General features: G+C 38.6%; 1 protein-coding gene across 1 annotated transcript in view; it reads right to left on the bottom strand.

Annotated features, from left to right (window-relative positions):
- The window catches only part of Malrd1 (MAM and LDL receptor class A domain containing 1), a 729,079-nt gene that overhangs the window by 15,350 nt on the left and 690,824 nt on the right, over positions 1-22,905 (bottom strand). The window contains exons 36-37 of the mRNA NM_001310455.1: positions 22,291-22,370; positions 22,105-22,201 (exon numbers count right to left, since the gene is read on the bottom strand). Of these exons, the coding sequence (NP_001297384.1) occupies positions 22,105-22,201; positions 22,291-22,370 (177 nt within the window). The remainder of the gene's footprint in view (positions 1-22,104; positions 22,202-22,290; positions 22,371-22,905) is intronic.

Genomic DNA, 22,905 nt, shown 5'->3' with positions numbered 1-22,905 from the left:
ATATGTGAGGAATACTAGACTCCCCAGTTTGTTTTCAATGCTCTCTTCATTGGCCAGAAACATTGTGAAATTCAGTCTGACAGGCCACTTCTGTGTACTTTATTTTATATTCATTGTTTACTCCATTATTGGGACTTAAAGTAATGTCTCTAATGGCATAACATTGTTTTCCAGCTGTATTGCTCTGCATGAAAATTCACCTTCATTTCCTTATCTAATTTCTGTGGATACTCAGTCTCTTTGGTTGAAATGTTGCTTTGTTTGTATTAGTTATTTATTAAATAGTGTTTCTTTATTTATGCAATGAAGAAATAACAGTTTACATAAGAATGGTTACAGAAAAATTGAACATAGTGGCATTTGTTTACTTATATTCCTGTCTAACCAACTTCAAGATTAACTTCCCATGGAGCAGAGCTCATAGACTCTTCAGTTTATTTAGAAAACAATACATTAACCAACTGTCTGCTGTAAACTCAGGGAACTGTTTACACGAAGCTTCTGTTTCATTAATCTTTGTTTCATGAGGAGATGATATGAAAAAACAACAGTCAATATTTAGAGCTGTCAAACATGGCTTAGTGGTAAAGTTTTGTCCTTCACCTACACACACACACACACATACACGAGAGAGAGAGAGAGAGAGAGAGAGAGAGAGAGAGAGAGAGAGAGAGAGAGAGAGAGAGAGAGAAAGAGAGAGAGGGAGAGAGGAAAGAGAGAGGCTGAGAATGAGTGTGTTTATAAATATCATTTAAAAGTGTAAGAAAGCCCACTAGTTAGTAAACTAATTAAAAAATAACATTAAAAAAAAGAGTTTGCGTAGAATTATCTACATAAATGGATAATGGTGCTCCTAGAAGACAAGGGTTACTAGGTAAACATTACATAGCAAGTCACTGGATTTCTTCCCAGTAGTCAGGGAGACCTCAGAATTCTCTACAACATTCCAGGGTCTTGCTTATCCACCGTAACTATGTTGTAAAAGCCTATTGCTGAGACAGCATACACACTGCAGGCAGGACATACAAAAATCAATCTCAGATAAAAGGGAAAACTTTCTGGTACATAGCATCTATGCTGCTAGGTGGTGCTGTGCAGGATGCTAGAAGAGAACAAACACTGGTGGTTCCAAAACATTATATCCTGTATGCTATATTAAGAATTTTGTACATAAGGTGTGTCCACTGGTACTGTTGAGGCATAAATGTTCTAAGCCAACTAAACACTTACTGAATGAATTTGAGCCCTGCCTTATAGCAGGAAATTTGATTTCTGGTATTGTAAAACTGGTTAAAACCAATACCCCAAAATCAACAAAACCCCCAGTCATGGTTTAAATGTGCTTGGCCCAGGGAGTGGCAATATCAGGAGGTGTGGCCTTGCTGGAGTAGGTGTGGCCTTGTTAGAGAAAGTGTGTCACTCTTGGTTTGGGCTTAGAACCCTCCTTCTAGTTGCCTGGAAACACTTTTCTGGATGCTTTCAGAACAAGATGTTGAACTCTCAGCTCCTCCCACGTTATGCCTATGGACACTGCAGTACTTCTTGCCATGATGATAATGTACTGAAGCTCAGAACGTGCAAGCTAGTCTCAATGAAATGTTGTCCTTTATAAGAGCTGCCTTGGTCATGGTATCTCTTCACAACAATGAAAATTTATACATCCCCACATAGTTGGAGAAGTTATAGATTCTGCAATAGATCTCACTTTCATTAATTTGCTCAAGGGTCATTGTCAAATTGTATATATATATATATATATATATATATATATATATATATATATATATACACACACACACACACACACACACACATATATATATATCAGACACACACACATACATATTTGGACTGCTCTCAACAATGGGCAGATAGCTTCTTTATTTATTTTAGTTGGCAGCAACCAATGCAGAAAAAACATAATTAGACAAAGTCCTAAGAAAATCATATTGAGTGCACGGCCCTAAATGGGACATTTTTGTCAAACATTTGCTCCCTCAGGTAACATCACAAAGGAGGAAGCAGAAAAAATGTAAGAATCAGAATGAGGAAGAGTGTGGTGAAATGCTGCCTTCTTGACACAACATGGCTATTGCATCATACAGTGCCCGGGGATACCTGTAGAACACCTAAAAAAAAAACCCCGAGTCAATCAAAACTTCATGTCTAATATTTTCTGAGCTACTATTGGCAGTTAATTCCTGCCAAAGGAGAGAACCTCATTTTTTTAGAGTCTGGCTCTTGGTAGGTTTTCTATGCACCATTGATGATCCTCCCACCTATGTACACATGGCAAAGAGTACTTGGACATATTGGGGTTTTTAAGGGTCATGAAGTTGAGAGGGGGGCATGCTGGAGGAAATGATGGGAAATGGAAGAGTTGGAGAGGGGGAAATTGGAATTGGATATTATCATGAATCCACATACCTCATAAAATTCACAAGAACAAAGAACAAATACAATTAAAAATAAAAAAACCTATTAGATGAAAAAAGAAATATTCTCATTCATCTCACATCAGTTTCACTGACAGTTTGTTTTCAGTTTTATTTTTCTGTTGGTCATTTGTCTTATGTTGGCATTAACCCATGGTAGTTTAGAAATTAAAGCAAAATCCTAGCTACTCCCTTTGCACACACAGTTTGAGTAGCTGCTTTGTTTTACAGCATATTTTATCGACTGTTAGTAAGCGGTAGTTGCCATGGATGACATGACTCTTCATTCAGTCAGGTTTTCCTGCTGCCTGCTCTGGAAACACTCCTCTCACCCTTCTCCTTTGACATCTTCAAGTCTCACACTTGGTGGAGACCATTTATTGTGTGGCTTTCTCTCATCAGAATGAAGTATTTCTCCTTGTAAATTGCTGAATATGAAGACTCACTCTAATGTCTTTATTGATTTTTTTAGACATATAATCTGTTTGATTGAAAACAGATTGCAATGTTGAAGTTAATTATTAGCCTCCATGATTTTTCTCACTAGTTACCTAGCAGTTTCTTTGTTCACAATGTCTGCAGATAATTTCAAGTTGACAACTGTGTGTAAGAAATCTATTGAGAAAATTGGTTTCATTTCACTATGAATCCTAGATCTACTCAACTTCCTATAAATATTTGCCATTTTGGATTTATTAATATGTTTAGTTAAAATAAATCTATACCTAATTTCCGTTTATAACATGAATAATGAAAATGATTTATATTTATGAAACTACTTTGATATAGGAAACATACAGAGGAGTCTTAGAGCAGTCCACAATTGGCAATCTATAGATTGCCCTGAACTGATCTGTGCACATTGAATTCCCAGTTAATTACAGCCATTTATCTTCTTATTTGACCTGTGGAGGCCTCGCACTGACCATCTATGTAACTTCTGTTATTAGATGAATTCTGTTTCTCCAATATATTTTTTATTGATCATCTCATGGATTTTAATCTGTGATGTCTTGTACTCATAAAACTCTTAGTCAACCTTCCCTTAATACTGCCATTATGTTCACAGCACCATGCCTTTCTTTTACACCTTTTTATGCTCTTCCTGTTTATCCTATGAAATAACTCTACACAATGGATATATATTTATTGAAGCATTTACACAAATCTCCCTCATTAGCATGTACGTGATTTATTTATTTATTTATTTATTTATTTAATTTGGGATGTGTACATTGTTTGTGCATAATATATAGATGTTAGACATATTGGATGTGGGTTTACATACCTGTATTTGAGCATGCAGGGGACATAAGAAGTTGTCAGTGTCTTCTGTTGCTCTCTGCCTTACTTGTTTATTTGTTTGTTTTAGGTAGGGCCTCTCACTGACGCTAAAGCTCACATTTTGACCAGACTGGCTAATGAGCAAACTCCTTGGATCTGCTTCTTTCTACCAGTCTGAGAATCCCAAACACAAAGTACCAAGATTACCTGTCTTTAAGCACTAAAAATTTGAACTCAGATTCTCATGCTTATCCGTCAAGTACTCTTACATATTGGTCTTCCCAATCTTGCAAATTATTTTTACCCTCTCAGCTTCTAGCATAATTAAACACATATTAGGTCTATAATAAATTGTTGATTAGAGTCTCTGTGGGTTCTGATTTTGTGATTTTTTTCCCATAAAAGATGAAAGTGAGCTGATGGGTTTTGCCATGGCAATAACCATGATTAGTTATATTTAGAATGACTATTAAAATATGGGGCTCCTAAACAGTAAAATGGTCTTCATTTTTTTAAATCACAAATACATATTAGTCTATCTGTAGTTATGAGAAATTGTTAGGCATTGGGCTATGCAAAGACAGTCTGGTCTCTAGTCGAGCTAAGGAGGAACCCCAGAACCTGGTGGTGATAATTCACCTACATGGGATGGAAGGAGTTCTCTCATGTCTCCTGGAACTCTGGCTCCTGTAGAAGTTACCGCCCCTTCAACCCCCACAAGAAAATCACTGTTAGTAGTCACATAGGCAATGTCCCAAGCTTCTGACCTTCAGGCTAAACTCCTCCCCAGTAACCTAGCAGCAGTAGAGATAGCAGCATAAACATAAAAAGAGCCATTTGGCCCCTTCTCTCTCTCTCACTCCTCTCACTCTCTCTCTCTCTCTTGCTCTCTTGATCTTATGCCCCTTTCAATCTTCTCTCCTCTCCTCACACTCTCTTCCTCTCCCTTAATCTCTAGCCTTTCTTCTCTTTCTCCCTTTCCCCTTTGTCTCCTCTTGGCCATGGCAGGTCTCTCTCTCTCTCTCTCTCTCTCTCTCTCTTCCAATTTTTTATTAGGTATTTTCTTCATTTACATTTCAAATGCTATCCTGAAAGTGCCCTATAACCCCCACCCCTGCTATCCTGCCCACCTACTACCACTTCTTGGCCCTGGTGTTTCCCCTGTACTGGGGCATAAAAAGTTTGCAAGACCAAGGGGCCTCTCTTCCCAATCATGGCCAACTAGGCCATCTTCTGCTACATATGTAGCCAGAGACAAGAGCTCTTAGCTAGTTCATATTGTTGTTCCACCTATAGGGTTGCAGACCCCTTCAGCTCCTTGGGTAATTTCTCTAGCTCCTCCATTGGAGGCCCTGGGTTCCATCCAATAGCTGACTTTGAGCATTCACTTCTGTGTTTGCCAGGCACTGGCATAGCCTCACAAGAGAGAGCTATATCAGGGTCGTTTCAGCAAAATCTTGTTGGCGTATGCAATAGTGTCTGTGTTTGGTGGCTGATTATGCGATGGACCACCAGGTGGGGCAGTCTCTGGATGGTCCATCCTTTCATCTCAGCTCCAAACTTTGTCTCTGTAACTCTTTCCATGAGTATTTTGTTCCCAGTTCTAAGAAGGGGCGAAGTATCCACACTTTGGTCTTCTTTCTTCTTTTCATGCGTTTTGCAAATTGTATCTTGAATCTTGGCTATTCTAAGTTTCTGGGCTAATATCCACTTACCAGTGAGTGCATATCATGTGAGTTCTTTTGTGATTGGGTTACCTCACTCAGGATGATATCCTCCTTGACCAAGGTATCCTTGAGGAGAGTGTTGTTTAGTTTCCACGTGAATGTTGGCTTTGTATTATTTATGTTGTTATTGAAGATCAGCCTTAGTCTATGGTGATCTGATAGGATGCATGGGATAATTTCAATATTTTACTATCTGTTGAGGCCTGTTTTGTGACCAATTATATGGTCAGGTTTGGAGAAGGGACCATGAGGTGCCGAGAAGAAGGTGTATCCTTTTGTTTTAGGATAAAATGTTCTGTAGATATCTGTTAAGTCCATTTGTTTCATAACATCTGTTAGTTTTACTGTGTCTCTGTTTAGTTTCCAGGATCTGTCCATTGATAAGAGTGGGGTGTTGAAGTCTCCCACTATTTTTGTGTGAGGTGCAATGTGTGCTTTGAGCTTTACTAAAGTTTCTTTAATGAATGTGGCTGCCCTTGCCTTTGGAACATAGATATTCAGAATTGCGAGTTCATCTTGGAAGATTTTACCTTTGATGAGTATGCAGTGCCCCTCCTTGTCTTTTTTGATAACTTTGGGTTGGAATTTGATTTTATTTGATATTAGAATGGCTACTCCAGCTTTTTTCTTCAGACTGTTTGCTTGGAAAATTATTTTCCAGCCTTTCACTCTGAGGTAGTGTCTGTCTTTTTCCCTGAGATGGGCTTCCTGTAAGCAACAAAATGTTGGGTCCTATTTGTGTAGCCATTCTGTTAGTCTATGTCTTTTTATTGGGGAATTGAGTCCATTGTTATTAAGAGATATTAAGGAAAAGTAATTGTTGCTTCCTGTTATTTTTTTTGTTAGAGTTGGGATTCTGTTCTTGTGGCTGTCTTCTTTTTGGTTTGTTGAATGATTACTTTCTTACTTTTCTAGGACGTAGTTTCAGTTCTTGTATTGGTGTTTTCCATTATCCTTTGAAAGGCTGGATTCGTGGAAAGATATTGTGTGAATTTTGTTTTGTCATGGAATACTTTGGTTTCTCCATGTATGGTAATTGAGAGTTTTGCTGGGTATAGTAGTCTGGGCTAGCATTTGTGTTCTCTTAGGGTCTGTATAACATCTATCCAGGATCTTCTGGCTTTCATAGTCTCTGGTGAGAAGTCTGGTGTAATTCTAATAGGCCTGCCTTTATGTTATTTGATCTTTTTCCCTTACTACTTTTAATATTCTGTTTTTATTTAGTGCATTTGTTGTTTTAATTATTATGTCTTGGGAGGAATTTCCTTTCTGGTCCAGTCTATTTGGAGTTCTGTAGGCTTCTTGTATGTTCATGGGAATCTCTTTAGGTTTGGGAAGTTTGATTCTATAATTTTGTTGAAGATATTTACTGGCCCTTCAAGTTGAAAAATCTTCATTTTCATCTATACCTATTATCTCTAGGTTTGGTCTTCTCATTGTGTCCTGAATTTCCTGGGTGTTTTCAGTTAGGATCTTTTTTGCATTTTGCATTTTCTTTGATTGTTGTGTCCATGTTCCCTATGGAATCTTCTGCACCTGGACTCTCTCTTCCACCTCTTGTATTCCATTGCTGATACTAGCATCTATGGTTCCTGATTTCGTTCCTATGGTTTCTATCTCTAGAGTTGCCTCCCTTTGTGTTTTCTTTATTGTTTCTTCTTCCATTTTTAGATCCTGGATGGTTTCGTTCAATTCCATCACCTGTTTGGTAGTGTTTTCCTGTAACTCTCTAAGGGATTTTTGTGTTTCCTCTTTAAAGGCTTCTAGCTATTTACCTGTGTTTTGCTGTATTTCCTTCTTAAAGTTCTCCATCATCATCATAAGAAGTGACTTTAGATCCATGTCTTCCTTTTCTGGTGTGATGGTGTATCCAGGACTTGCTACGGTGGGAGAGTTTGGTTCTGATGATGCCAAATAACCTTGGTTTCTGTTGCTTCTGTTCTTATGCTTGCCTCTTACCATCTGATTATCTCAAGTGCTTGCTGCCCTCAATATATCTGATTGGAGCCTGTCCTTCCTATAATCCCAGTTGATTCATGACTCCTCAGAGTTCAGATTTCTCTGTGATCCTTTGATTGTGGGCTCCTGTGAACCTGAGATTCTGGGTGTGTCAGAGTTATTGGCAGTCAAGCTTCCTCTGAGACCCTGAAATACTGGTGTGACCCAGCTCCTGTTATCCTAGGATCCTGGAATCCTAAGATCCTGGGCGTGTTACTGTGCCTGGATGTGGCACCTCCTCTGGGGACCATGGAGCTGTCTGGTCTGTTCGAATCCAAGGTAAACCAGAACTGATCAGAAGGAACCCGAGCCTCTGGTTAGGAAGGACTCTGTTGTCCTTGTTCCTCCTGTCACAGACCTGTCACAATTGGATTGGAACAGATGTTGTGTTCCACTCTCCAGTGATCCTAAAATAGCATGGAGAGTCCTCTAGGGACCCTGGGGGTTTCCGCCATCTCAGCGCCCTAGGTGACCGGGTGCTGGTGCTGACTGGAAGGGACTTGTGCCCCTGGTCAGGCTGGTTTTCTGCTTTCCTTCTGCTGTCTCAGGTCCTGCACAATTGGATTGGAACAGATGTTGTGTTCCACTCACCAGTGATCCTAAGAGCTCGTGGAGAGTCCTCTGGGGACTGTGGGGGTGTCAGCCAATTCAGTGCCCAAGGTGACCTGGTGCTGGTGCAGACTGGAAGGGTGGTCTCTCTCTCATTTACCTTCTCCCTTTCTCCCAGCTTTTCTACAATAAAGCTCTAAAACCATAGACAGTCTCTGCTCATCAAGCCCTGCTGTGCAGATTCTTGTCTGTGTGGGAACCTCTCTCCCTCAGCCCTCTCTCCCATAACCCCAATTGCTCAGGGGCCCCCTGTTTTGGGGGCTGCCCCTTGTCTACTCCCCTTCCCCCATCAAGTGGGGTCAGTGGCTTAGATGTCCACCCGGGGCTTACTGGAAAGCATCTGGCAGCCCTCCCATGTCCACCTGCCCAGAGCACAGGAGGAACTCTGGCCAGATGTGGGCTATCCTCTCTCCCCCTCTTTCCTCCTACCACTTTTAGTTCCCATAAGAAGTAATAATAAAAATTGTAGATATTAATAATATACTAATATGAGTATACACTATAAAGCTTAGATTATTCTATGCTGGTATCAGAATGGTTATATCTGGTCAAATAATATCTTAAATGATTGGAAAATTGTTTAAACAAATGTGAGATAGGGAGTAAAAATATAAGGTCATTTTGAAATAATGTAAAATTTCTATTTTGTTTTATAAATTTATCTTATACTCATGAAAAGACTTCATCATAAAATGTTTTACAAATGACCTTTTGATTTGAGGAAAATAAAAAAGGAATGATATTATTTTTATAAATAAGAGTAGTAATTAAGTTGTCAGATGCCAGTGTAACCTCAGGGCAAAATCTGTCACATATGTGACTTTCTGAATTAAATAGTTAAGTGTGAGAACTATATTACTCATACCAAAACATTCAGCTGATTTTCTGTCTTCCTAAAATGCCAATTATTGCTCAGTTCTTTTCATAGATTATGAATGTTTTGTACTTCTATTTTTAAAACTTTCTTCATTAAAATTCTAGCAGTTACAATTCTAATTGAGAATTTAACTTGAAGCTCACCACTGACCACAGGAATGGCTTGGTCAAAGGCCACAGAGGTAAACATCATCTGGAAGTCCTTTAGGTGTTATTTTGGCTTCCATACAATAGAATGAAAGTCAGTCAAGGTTAAAGAAAATTCTTCAGGAACACAAGGATATCAAGGCCTTTTCAATCATCTGCTGGAGTTATTAGATGGTTAAATTTTAGAGAAAGTGCACCATTTATAATATAAAATCTGGTCTTCATTAGCCAAGGAGAAACAGGATAAAAATTAGACCTAATATACATTTGATGGGATGAATCCTCTTGCCAATTGCTAGAGGTATAAATATTGGTATGTGGAAGATTAAACTATTATGATGGTTGGGATTGGTTACAGTAGAAATAGAAAGAAGTCAATGAACCAAATAAAATCATACTTGAGGGCAGTGGTTTCTTTATCCCATGGTACGTTGAGAATGATGGCAGAGGTTACCACTTTTGAATTTGGCCTTGCGAAATGTGTTCACTTTTCATGTTTTATTTTTACAGTGAAAAAAGTATTAAATGGAAGATTTCTGAATTTTTTTTTTTTTTTTGCCCCAGGCTTCAGGAAAACTATTATGTCTGCACTTGATCAGTAAGTACTCCATGGTCACCACCCATCCTATGCCTTGGCCTTACTTATAGAGCCCAGGTCACAAGACTTAATTGTTTTTGTGGTTATTGATGCAGCTGTTGATATTTTGGTTTCTGATTTGTTTTGTTTTGTTTTGTGGCAAATCTTTATGTTCTACTTTTTTTTATTTTTATTTGTATTTTAAAATTACCCTAACAATTTTCCATAAATATTTGTATTTTGTAAGCAAGATACAAGGCATCCAAAAATTATTTTACTGCTTTTTCTGCCCAAAGCTTTGTCAGGAAACAGACTAAAACAATTGAGTCCTAGATGTTTGTAAGTGTCATCTAATTAAGAACAAAATTTAGGCCACACAGGGAAAATTTCCAGGTATCTTAACTAACCCTAATTTGTAACTTGGATTGCTTTTTTTTTTTTTTTTTCAACATAGCATACCTCTTTTAGGAACTCACACAGTAAAGTTAAAAGTAGGACAATACTCAGTCAAATGAAAGGCACTTCAAGAGTTGAGAGGCTTAATGCAGCTAAATGTCAACTAGGGAATACTTAGGCCCCCCAAAGAGCTAAGCTTAATATCTGATTTAAGCCAGGCTATTTCAAAGTGAGAAGAGAAGTTTAAAATGATTTAATTTATAATTTCCCACTTTGTCACTGTTGTAACACCAGTTATATGAAAGGTTAATTTAAGCAACACGAACATTATAACTACATGATTTTACTTTATACTAAAGTATACTAGAAAATGTTGTAAGATGAATATCAAATCTATGATCTTATAAGTTGTATTTCTCAGGAGATAACTAAATAAAAATAATAATATTAACTCCTTTAGAAAAAAAATGTAAAAATCATGCAACTGTAGCCTACATTTTGAGGATATTTTATACATGATAAGATAGTCCAGTTTCATCATTTGACATATAAGAAAATGTCAAATATCAAAATAGTTTCTTTCTCTATTGCCCAGCTTGCCTTCTTCCTGATTTGGGAATGGTCTCAACACTGTTAGCCATGCTATCTATTAAGGCTTATCATCTGCAATCTGCTCTCATTCTTATCTGTCCACACTCCCTGTGTTAAATAAACCCTCTGAACTTCACCAGCCCTCTTCTTAAGCTCTCACAATCTATTCTTACACTGTTCTTTCGTTGTTCTTTTAAAAACACAGACATGATCTTGGCATTTATTTACTTAATACAGTTTCCTGAATTATATTTCCTGGCTGCCATACTCAAATTGGAAAAATAAATTTGCTTGGTAAAACGTTGCCTACACAATGATGTGGCCCCCAAAATAAAAAGAAACTGTGAGGAATGGTGCAGGGTTCTGAGCTGGGAACACTAGGCTATCACCACTGAAGCAAGAGGGAGAACGAATAATGTACTATTGGAAATCAGACACAGCAGTCATCGTATACTGGGGGTGGGGGATCTACCTATAGACTTATCAGACTATAAATATCTAACCTTCCTCTCTCTGGCCTCCCCTCAAATGCCATCAATTAACCCCTCACAATGTAATTGCAGGTGACAGGCATTCCTTAGTGAAATCTACAGGGGTTGGTCTCTAGATAAAAAACAAAACAAAACAAAAAACAAAACCCAAAAAAGACAAAATAACAACAAATCTACCCCATTTGGGACTGGAAAGTAGACCTCTTAGAAGAAACAGAAGATAGTATTTCTTCTTTCCTTCTAAAAATCATATTAAATTGAATTCTCTTTAGTAGGTGTTCAAACCCTTTAATGCCTCTACCACATACATTTTAAAGAGTAATTTATTCAGTTACCTTCCCACATGCTACAACCTGTTGTGCCATTTTGGATCCCACAACTTTCTATATTTTCTTGTCTTCTTTTTTAACTCAACAAGATTTTATCTTCCTTCAGAGCTGAACACAAATGTTACCTCCTCTTTATAGCCCTCTTCATGCATGCAATTGGATTGCCAGCTCCCAAGATTGTACCATTATGAAGACTCGCCTTTGGTACCCCCCCACACACACTTCTCTCCTTAAATTGGGTAGAAGACAAGAACATTTTATAAGCTGGGAGAACATGTTTTCTTTCTTTAGGGACATTTATATTACATCTTTTCTTCCATTGTACAAGAAAGAAAGCTAAAGTTAGAATTAAGGAACAGAATGCTTAACTATCTCTTTAAATAGGGAGAAGCAAAGAGAAAGGGGGAACTAAAAGAGTTCATTTATAGCCCAATCATGTTTTCCTAAACCCTGTTCTCCATTGGAAAGCTAAGTTTGAATAGGCTTATTTGAGAATGACCAAGACAGGCACAGATGCCAGAGGTTTGTCAGGTTTTCCCCCCATGACTTCAGAATGTGGAAATGGCCTTTGTTTCTTATGAGTGAATGCAATTGTGAACTGTTCAAGAGAGAAAAGGTTTCCCAAGAATTATAACCGTGCCCATTGTACCTGTGGCATTCTGGTGGCTAAGGATAACTCATTCATGGGACCTGCACAGACTCACATGAGACTATAGCTACCAAAGGTACTGAATGACTTGAGGCAGAGAATAAGTGAGTTTTTGGTTTTGCTCAGAATAAATATTTATTTCTGGGTCCAGGTTAGGCCTATCTGGTAATCTCAGGCTTGAATGTCAGCTGAATTTCTTCATTCAAAAATTCACATTAGGATACAAAGTGTTTGTGCTGGGAACAGGTATGGCAAAGAAAGTTTAATATAACAGGGATAGATATTTATTTTATAACCTGTGCCACTTATGCAAGAATCTCAAAGAACTGTCAGTATCATTAGTGGGCTAACTACAAACATAGCTGGTCCAGGGAAGGGGTTCCTGAGTGTTCCTGCTTCTTTGGTTATATGAAATGTAAACTGACAGAATTCTCTTCTTGGATTTGGACCTATATTCTATCATTACATTCAACAGCATCAAACAAGTCCTCTTAATGGTAGAGCATCTCTCCAGCCCTGAGAACTTTCAATGAATACTTCTGCATTTGAGTTATGAGATTCGTCTAAGATCACATTCCTACCCAGCAGTTCTTCTGTTGTTGCACATGGTGTTATATGCTGAATGTTTCAAGCCCTCTAATTTACATGCTGAAGCTGTTGCCTTTAAAAAAGAGGGGATTGGGAAATAATTAGGCTTATGTGAGGTCCTTATAATGGAACCTCCTTAAATTAAGTGATTAGGACCTTCTTAGAAGAAGAAGAGATACTTGACTTTCTAATACCAGCCATCTGAGGACACAGGGCATTGGCAGCCATCTTCGAGGAAGACAGAATGGTCTCATGGGAATCTACTGCACTTTGATCTGGGATAATAAGCTTTACGTTTTAGCTAATTAAAATCCTGTAAAATTTTTAGAAATATTTCATATCTAAACTTTTTAACAACTTTCATAGATTTATTTATTTTCACCTATAAATAAATGAGATAAGTTTACTTTCAAATTTTCTTTGTTTATTAAATTTGCACAGTATTTCTGAGTTATGTGCTCTGAGATAACTATTATTAGATTTTTACCAGATTTTCCCAAGTAAAGGTGATACAGTCTAAAATAGAAAAAGAGTGGGTATTATCTGGCTATAGCTAAAGAAAGAGCCAATAACCTATTACATACTTGTGCCTTTTTATCTTGATCTATTGCTACAAATTTGATACTGGTATCTATTTTCTCTTATTGTGAACCACTTTTTAATTATTTCAGGAGACAATTCTCTCCTACCAGCATGTAACTGGGCATCAAATTCAAGTTATCAAGTTTCTGGGGCAAATAATTTTACCTGCTGAGACAGCTCTGCTGTACAAACTATTATTGAAGTCCTGGTGACTACTATCTTGACCAATCCCACTACCATTGGACCTTGGCTGCTCTGTGTGGAAAGTGTATGTCTCAGTCAGGGTTTCTATTCCTGCACAAACATCATGACCAAGAAACAAGTTGGGGAGGGAAGGGTTTATTCAGCTTACACTTACATACTGCTGTTCATCACCAAAGAAAGTCAGGACTGGAACTCAGGTAGGTCAGAAAGCAGGAGCTGATGCAGAGGCCATGGAGGGATGTTTCTTATTGGCTTGCTCAGCTTGCTTTCTCAGAGAACAGAGGACTATCAGCCCAGGGGTGGCACCACCCACAATAGGCCCTGCCCGTTGATCACTAATTGAGAAAATGCCTTACAGCTGGATCTCATGGAGGCATTTCCTCAAGGGAGGCTCCTTTCTCTGTGATAACTCCAGCTGTGTCAAGTTGACACAGAAAACCAGTCAGTATAGTATATATGTTATTGGCATGTCCCAAATCTCACCCATATGTGATTTGACCAGATATAGGAGAGTGACTCAAGATGGTAATCACAAGGTTTTAATTTGGAAAGTTTACTTTGTCCCAGAAGAGAAAGATGTCATCTCTTTATATGTTTGGGGGAAAAACAAATAAATAGCATTCATCTTCTACTGCATAGAGGAGAGAAGAAATATACCTGGAGAGAGAATCACAAAGCTGGAAAGCACAAAGAGGCAGGGCTGAAAGGTAATGAGAAGTTCTACTTGGTCCAGTATTGTTGATACTCCACCTCATTTATTTTTATCCTTGAGCTCCAGCAAACACCCTGGATCTTGCATTAATTCTACATTTTGATTAAGATAGCTAGTTCTGTTTTTTTCCCCTGCAATCAAAATGTTAAGTAGATACTACAAAGTTCATAGAAACCATAACAAACTCCAGGAAATGAAATCTCTAACAGGAACTTGACCATTTTCCTACCCTCAGCATTGTCTGAGTACAGAGTCTTCATATTGTATTTTAAAAGAAATTAATTAAAATTTTCTTTCAAGTTACTGAAGGGTCTCTTGTGCCACAGGTTCGCCTTATAAATTTAATAAAAATCTTAAATCAAGGTTTACCTGTAGAGGGTGATATTTTCTTGTTCAAATTAATTTTTGTGTACACTAGATTTTGGCACTACTTTCAAGTAAGCCATTGTTATTTTACCTAATCATTTTTTTTTTTTTTGGTCAAGATATTTCAGATGACTTTAGGGAAAAAAAAAAAACAAAAACTTGTGAAATTTTATAGGAATATCTTTGGACCTAGGATTTTATTTTACTTTTTGTGGTAGTGGTGGTATCATGTAATAAAGCGTAAGCAATTATCTTTTATCACATGTTGGGTACCATTTATGCATGCAATGTTATGTGCTAGAACATAAATACATGGACTATAATGTGGAAATAGTTGTTATGAAAAATTTAATGAGTTCTATAACAGAACGGTAGAGGACAGTGTCTTGAGTGACTAATATTGACAGGATGAAAGACCATATTGGCATGATACCAAAACCAATTAGTATTGAGTAGCTTATCTCTGCCACTAGTCCAAACCTGCCATGTGGGCAAGGATGACTGGACAAGGAGCTTAAGGGTGTAGTTGGCCTTGGCTCTCCAGCTCTAAGACTGCACAGACTCTCTGCCATACTGGGGTTTTTAATGTGTGTTCTGGGAATCAAGCTTAGGCACCCAAGCTTGTGTGGCAAACATGCTCTGTAAGTTGATACCTAAATTTTTTATTTTTACAAGTGTAATATATAAAATATTAGATATTATAGAGGTTTCTTTTTAATCTAATTTAATTTATAATTTATTTTTTTACACTCCATATTCCATTCCCTGCCCCCATCCACCCTCTATCTGCTCCACATCCCATACCTCCTCCCTACCCCACCCTGTCTCCATATGGATACCCCTACCTCCCACCCCACCTGACCTCTAAACTCCCTGGGTCTCCAGTCTCTTGAAGGTTAGATGCATCATCTCTGAGTGAATACAGACCCAGCATTCCTCTACTGTATGTGTGTTTGGGGCCCTCATATCAGCTGGTGTATGCTGCCTGGTTGGTGGTCCAGTGTTTGAGATCTCAAGGGTCCAGATTATTTGAGACTGCTGGTCTTCCTACAGGATCACCCTTCTCCTCAGCTTCTTTCAGCCTTCCCTAATTCAACAACAGGAGTCAGCAGCTTCTGCCCATTGGTTGGGTTCAAATATTTGCATCTGACTCTTTCAGCTGCTTGTTGGGTCTTCCAGAGGGCTGTCATGAGAAGTCCCTTTTTGTGAGCACTCCATAGCCTCAGTAATAGTGTCAGGTCTTGGGGCCTCCCCTTGAGCTGAATCCCACTTTGGGCCTGTCACTGGACCTTCTTTTCTTTTGGCTTCTCTCCATTTCCATCCCTGTAATTCTTTCAGACAGGAACAATTATGGGTCAGAGATGTAGAGGTTTCTTAATAATTTCATGAGGACTTGGAGTCATGTCTAAATTGTTAAGGTGCCTGTCATGCCAACATGAATATCTGAGTTCAGGTTCCTAATACCCACATAAAATATGGATAGAACATAGATGGATTCCTAGTGCTTGTTGGATAGCCAGCCTATCTGAATTGATGAGACACTACCGTGAGAGATCTTGTCACAAAAATTAGGTGTTGTGGAACAAGCCTTAAATAAAATCAGAAAATGGGCCTATTCATCCAAGGATCATATCTTAATTGGATGTTAGTTATTGTAATTCAAATGGATCATGGGTAGTCAGAGCTATTGAATATTTTTATTCCCTATTAGTGTTGTGAATAGCATCTTCACCTATTATGAAAACAAGCCAGTAAGAATGAATCTTCCATGTTAGTTCCAGCTTTATTTATTTACTTCCTATGACTCAAGTAAGCATATGGTGTCTTCAACAATACAACCCTACTTACAAGTTCTGGTGGATAATTAAGACAAAATGATATAGCTTATATTGGGGTACTCTGAGGCCTCATTGATCAGTAACTTCAAGGAAGTCAACCTTGGTAATGTGCTTTTGTTTTCTGATAGCTTAAGATGCTAAGGACAGGCACTGTCAACAACATTTAAGGTAATTAAGACAGAACACTGCTAAGTAGACCCAAACCCTTGGTTGAGTTTAGGTCACAGACTCTAGAGCAGAATCTACTACTATTGGTTTGGTATGGGACATAGTATTAAACTGCCCCTAAACTTCACTAAGTACTCATATATTAACCCATATATTAGAGCAGCTTTCAGTCTTCATCAGAGTAGTTTCATTTTAAATTAGATGACAATTAATACAAAGATATGCAACTAATAAAAGTGTAGAGAGTAAGAGACTGTGGAGTGCTCAGTTGGTCCCAGTCAGTTGTCTATGTCATATTTCTCCACACAAGATTTACTACTCATTCTGATAGCAGGACTGAAAGACTGAAGTAAGTATGGGTAGTAGGTGACTGCTGTGACAGTCTTCTTGAGACATGGCATAACATTGAACACAAAACCCACAGAAGCTGTGGTTGAAAGGACCATACCTGTATAACATCAAGCCAGTCAAATGTCTAGCATCGGTGAAGGAAGGATTGCTAAAGGCAAAGTCCATCCCCTGAGAGTCTGGGGTAAGTTTTGGAAATAAGAAATAGGGAACATACAGACAAGGAAGAGAATGGGAAATTGGAGAAAAAAAAACCACAGAAGGACTTATATGAAGGTTCCTGCACAGAAATGTAGATACTCCAATATAGAGGGTGGCCCTGCTCTATCATGAGAGGCCATCCTTTTCAACCCAGTGCCCAGCTTCTGGAAGGATGTACATGGAGCCCTGAGGGAAGAAGGACATGCCTACTCTGCCATTCAAGGCAGTTGAATTAAGGAAATATGGAAATCTTGAAACATATTGGAAAATATTAAAATAAGTGAAGTAACCCAGGCTCAAAGAGACAAACACCATATGTTCTTTCTATAAGAAAAAGTTTCTAATTTTCATGTGTGTTTTATTTATGTGGGCATAATTTTGTTAAGACGCCATGAAACAAGAAGCCAGAAAGGGGCTATGGATATGAGGAAATTTATGCTTTGGGGGGAAAAGTAGACATACAAAATATATGTGACCTAAAAGTGGAAGAGAAGATACTAGGGTGTAACATGTCTAACCAAGGATCAGGAAGGTGATCTGGGAGAGGGGAGTGATGCCAACATAAACTAAGCAAACTTTCTACTTTGAATGTGAATTTAAAAAAGGAGAAAGTAGGGAAAAGCCTCAAAGATATGGGTACAGGGGAAAAATTCCTGAATAGAACAGCAATGGCTTGTGCTGTAAGATCGAGAATCGATAAAAGGGACTTCATAAAATTGCAAAGCTTCTACAAAGCAAAAGACACCATCAATAAGACAAAAAGGCCACCAAAAGATTGGGAAAGGATCTTTACCTATCCCAAATTGGATAGGGGACTAATATCCAATATATATAAAGAACTCAAGAAGGTGGACTCCAGAAAATCAAATAACCCCATTAAAAAATGGGGCTCAGAGCTGAACAAAGAATTCTCACCTGAGGAATACCGAATGGCTGAGAAGCACCTGAAAAAATGTTCAACATCCTTAATTATCAGGGAAATGCAAATCAAAACAACCCTGAGATTCCACTTCACTCCAGTCAGAATGGCTAAGATGAAAAATTCAGGTGACAGCAGATGCTGGCGAGGATGTGGAGAAAGAGGAACACTCCTCCATTGTTGGTGGGATTGCAAGCTTGTAAAACCACTCTGGAAATCAGTCTGGTGGTTCCTCAGAAAATTGGACATAGTACTACCTGAGGATCCCGCAATACCTCTCCTGGGCATATATCCAGAAGATGTCCCAACCGGTAAGAAGGACACATGCTCCACTATGTTTATAGCAGCCTTATTTATAATATCCAGAAGCTGCAAAAAACCCAGATGCCCCTCAACAGAGGAATGGATACAGAAAATATGGTACATTTACACAATGGAGTACTACTCAGCTATTTAAAAAATGAATTTATGAAATTCCTAGGCAAATGGATGGACCTGGAGGGCATCATCCTGAGTGAGGTAACACATTCACAAAGGAACTCGCACAATATGTACTCACTGATAAGTGGATATTAGCCCAGAAACTTAGGATACACAAGATATAAGATACAATTTGCTAAACGCATGAAATTCAAGAAGAACGAAGACCAAAGTGCGGACACTTTGCCCCTTCTTAGAAATGGGAACAAAACACCCTTGGAAGGAGTTACAGAGACAAAATTTGGAAGTGTGACGAAAGGAAAGCATGGACCATCTAGTGATTGCCATATGCAGGGATCCATCCCATAATCAGCTTCCAAACGCTGACATCATTGCATACACTAGCAAGATTTTGCTGAAAGGACCCAGATATAGCTGACTCTTGTGAGACTATGCCGGGGCCTAGCAAACACAGAAGTGGATGATCACAGTCAGCTATTGGATGGATCACACGGCCCCCAATGGAGGAGCTAGAGAAATTACCCAAGGAGCTAAAGGGAACTGCAACCCTATAGGTGGAACAACAATATGAACTAACCAGTACCCCGGAGCTCTTGTCTCTAGCTGCATATGTATCAAAAGATGGCCTAGTTGGCCATCACTGCAAAGAGAGGCCCATTGGACTTGCAAACTTTATATGCCCCAGTACAGGGGAACCCCAGGGCCAAAAAGGGGGTGTGGGTGGGTAGGGGATTGGGGAGGGTGGGTATGGGGAACTTTTGGGATAGCATTGAAAATGTAAACGAGCAAAATACCTAATAAAAAAATTTTTAAAAAGAGGAAGAAAAAATAAAAAGAGGAAGAAAAAAAGAGTTCAAAAGTCATTAAATATATAAATATACATGTAACTAGTTTTAAAAATAAATAATTAAAAGCAGGAAGAAACTAAACACAAAAGAGTTGGGGAATGACTGTATCCTATAATGTGCAAAGTCTGGTGTGTCACAAAGATAGCCACAAACAAAGGAACAAAAGAAAAAACCTTGAATATGTTTTTCTGTTATATTTGGCAATCTGATTGACAAATCTTTCACTTCATCCATATTCTCTCAACTACCTTTCTTCTTGGTCCACCTTTCAGATCTCGACCCATCATCACATATCACGGCCATAACTTTGTGTCTGTTTTTCCTGTTTAACACTGAACTGAATCTTCTTTGAAGCCATAGTAACCACCACCTTGCCCCAGCCCTTTCTTGGTGTAGTCTTAACATCTAATCCTGGCTTCCAGCTTGGGTGAATCTCTGAGTTTAGGTCTGAAACAGCACCATCCTCTTTTGTTAGATTTGTTTTCATGTTGGAGACAGAAGCTGGGTCTTAGGAGACTATGGGAGGTAGGGAGGTGCCTTCTACTTCCTGAGGGTTACTATAACTCAGTTATTTTGGGTTTTGTTTGTTTGTGGAATCTTTTTTTCTGTTTATGGCCTTCATAACCAGATATTTGGCTTTCATCTGTGTACAGAAATGATTTTGTGGGTGTGTGTGATTCCTTTTAAATACTAAATGCCTTTTAAAAACAGAGGGAAAGTTAAAATAAGATGGGTCAGAAAATAGAAGTTGACTTTAACAAAGGATGGAGGTAAAAAGTAAATGAAAAAGGGGGGGTGTGAGAAACTCAAAGCTGAATAGTAATGAAAGGGGGGCTGGCTAAGTCAGTAGAGTGCCTTGGTGCAAGCTTAAGGACCAGAGTTCAGATCCCACGTAAGATACTGGCAATTAAGCATATGCTGTTAATCCATATATGAAGTGGCTGGTATGATATGTGGGGAGACAGCAGAGTCACTTAAAATTGTCAGTGAAGCCCAGGTTCAGTGAGAGATGCCATCTCAATAATGAGGTAGAGAATAATTGAAGAAAGCATCCAACACTGACTTAAGTCATTTTCACAGATGCATATATCTGTACACACATGTACACATTCCCATATGAACACACACACACACACACACACACACACACACACACACACACACACACACCACAAAACATACAAAAACAGGCAAGGCAAAGGACAGGTGACTGTCATACTGTGGCCTAGGGCCACCAAAATGTACTTGCAAAATTTTTAAGTAGCCCCAAGTTGTAGAGTGTCTGACATGATCTGGAGAAGGTGAGAATTTAGGACTGTGCTAAGTGACAACTGCTTTATGCACTACAGTCATTAGCTTCATGTGTCATTGTGGTCAGGTACTGCCAGTCCTTTGCTTAAAAAAATGACCTAGATGTTTCTATGAAAGCATTTGTTTAAACATGGCCAACATATACGGTCAATTGACTTTAAGTAAAGTGGGTTTGCTTTAGTTCAAATAAAGGAACTTTTTTTTTTAACTTACTTACCCAAGTGTGGGTATCCCTCAAAGATAGAGACTGAACTTTCTCAAGACTACGAAGAAGAGGAGGAGGAGAAGGAGGAAGAGGGGGAGAGGAAGAGGAGGACAACTCCTCTCTTAAGACAACTTGGAAAACCAGAGTTTCCAGCCTGTTGGCCTGTGCTATGGATTGTGAATTCAAGGCTGTGCCTTCAACTCTGACTTGAAATTCCAGTTTGCCACCCAGCTGCCAGGCTTGACACTACCACCACATAGATACAACTGGAGAATCTCAACTTATTATGTACATATATATTCATACACACACTCAATGTTTCACTTAAGGCTTGTGAGTCTGTCTCTCCTTTATGTTAAAAGCTCTTTTAAGTCTAAACTGCTCTATATTAATACCTGTCTACAAATATTGCCCAGTTTATTTTTAAGGCACAGAAAACAATTGAAAATTGCTTCATGAATACAAACCTATTAATGGGACTGCATTTAAAATGTACTTTTTTTCATATGGCATACCATATTTTAAACCATATTCCCCTTACTTCATGACATGGAAATGAGTATTTGCTAACTAATATGATTGGAGTTTATGACTACAGTTGGAGAACTTAGTGTGTCTCATCAAGCAAGTCAAAGGAATAATTTAAGGAAAATATCTTGTCTTTTATTGCTCTGAGATATATTGGTGTCACATGTCTAAGTGACCACTAAGTCAGGCATACAGAACATGATATTTCTTTTAAAATGTCATGCCCTCTTAGGGAAGTCCTTATCTTGATGAGTTTCTGGAAGTCAGCTCCTTTTACTATTTGGATGACCTGTAGTTTACACCAGGGATGGGAAAATGTGCCCTGTGTTGCAAACTCAAAGTGTCTTTAACAGCTCTGTGCATTCGAAGAGGCTCTAAGTAAGGCACGAATTCAGCTTTTCAGTCCAGCAGATCTTAGCCTCTGGTCTATGTGTTGTTGCTTGGAGGATGGAAGTTTCGGCCTGAAACAGAGGTGCTGAGAGTCTCTCTGTGTAAGCTAGAATGGGACCTTCTCTCAGATCTGAGACCATCTCTGGATACCATCATGATATAACATAACTAGATATTTTGAGGCTTGAATGATGTCCTATTTTTCTTATTGTAAGTAAGAAAAGAAACCTCAAAGTACAGAAATATAAGAACTTCTTCCAAAAGGAAGTGTGAGAGGAGGGCAGGGGCAATTTCAGGAATTTTCCTGCTGTTCACATTCCACTTAGAGCGGGAAGGCATGACTTACCTCATTGGTCTTCTTCTGATGCCAAGGGAACACAAGATGGCCACTGCAATATGAGTCAGAAGGAACCCAAGTCCGATACCCAGCAGAGTCCATATGTCTAGAATTTCAAACCCACAAAAAAAGATGATCATGATTCAAAAAAAATTAAAGATCCCAAGCTGTTTGTTTAATGATAATGTTACCTACAATTTTGAGTATGCACAGAACCCTCAGTAGAAAGGTTAGACCTGATGTGGCATCGATTTCCTGTCCATCCTTGTACACACCTGGAAAAGAAAAATCCTATGAGATTTGAAAATAAAAGAAAAACAAAACAGGAGAAGAAAAGTTGAGCAGAATTGTAGTGACACTGATCATAACTGAGATGCCAGAACCTAAAGGGACTATAAGAAAAGTGGCTTAGAGCCGGGCATGGTGGCGCACACCTTTAATCCCAGCACTCGGGAGGCAGAGGCAGGCGGATTTCTGAGTTCGAGGCCAGCCTGGTCTACAAAGTGAGTTCCAGGACAGCCAGGGCTATACAGAGAAACCCTGTCGTGAAAATAAAACAAAAAAAAAGTGTCTTAGAAACCAAAATGAAACATTACAGGTCATTATTTTCATATTTTGGTACACAAGGTTTTGTTGTAATCTATTCCCTTGTGGATTTTGAAAAGCAGAAAATGTTTTTCACTCAGCACTTCTTGTTGTTGTTATTTTATAATATTGACTCTTTTTTTATTTTTTCACTAGGCTCCATTATTATTTGAAATGATTTCTCATTTGTCTCAAATTCAAAAGTACTTATACTGGGTGTCCATC

This window comes from Mus musculus, chromosome 2, assembly GCF_000001635.26.
Source record: "Mus musculus strain C57BL/6J chromosome 2, GRCm38.p6 C57BL/6J".
Classification (NCBI taxonomy): domain Eukaryota; kingdom Metazoa; phylum Chordata; class Mammalia; order Rodentia; family Muridae; genus Mus; species Mus musculus.
This window is presented reverse-complemented; position numbering and strand designations above follow the sequence as displayed.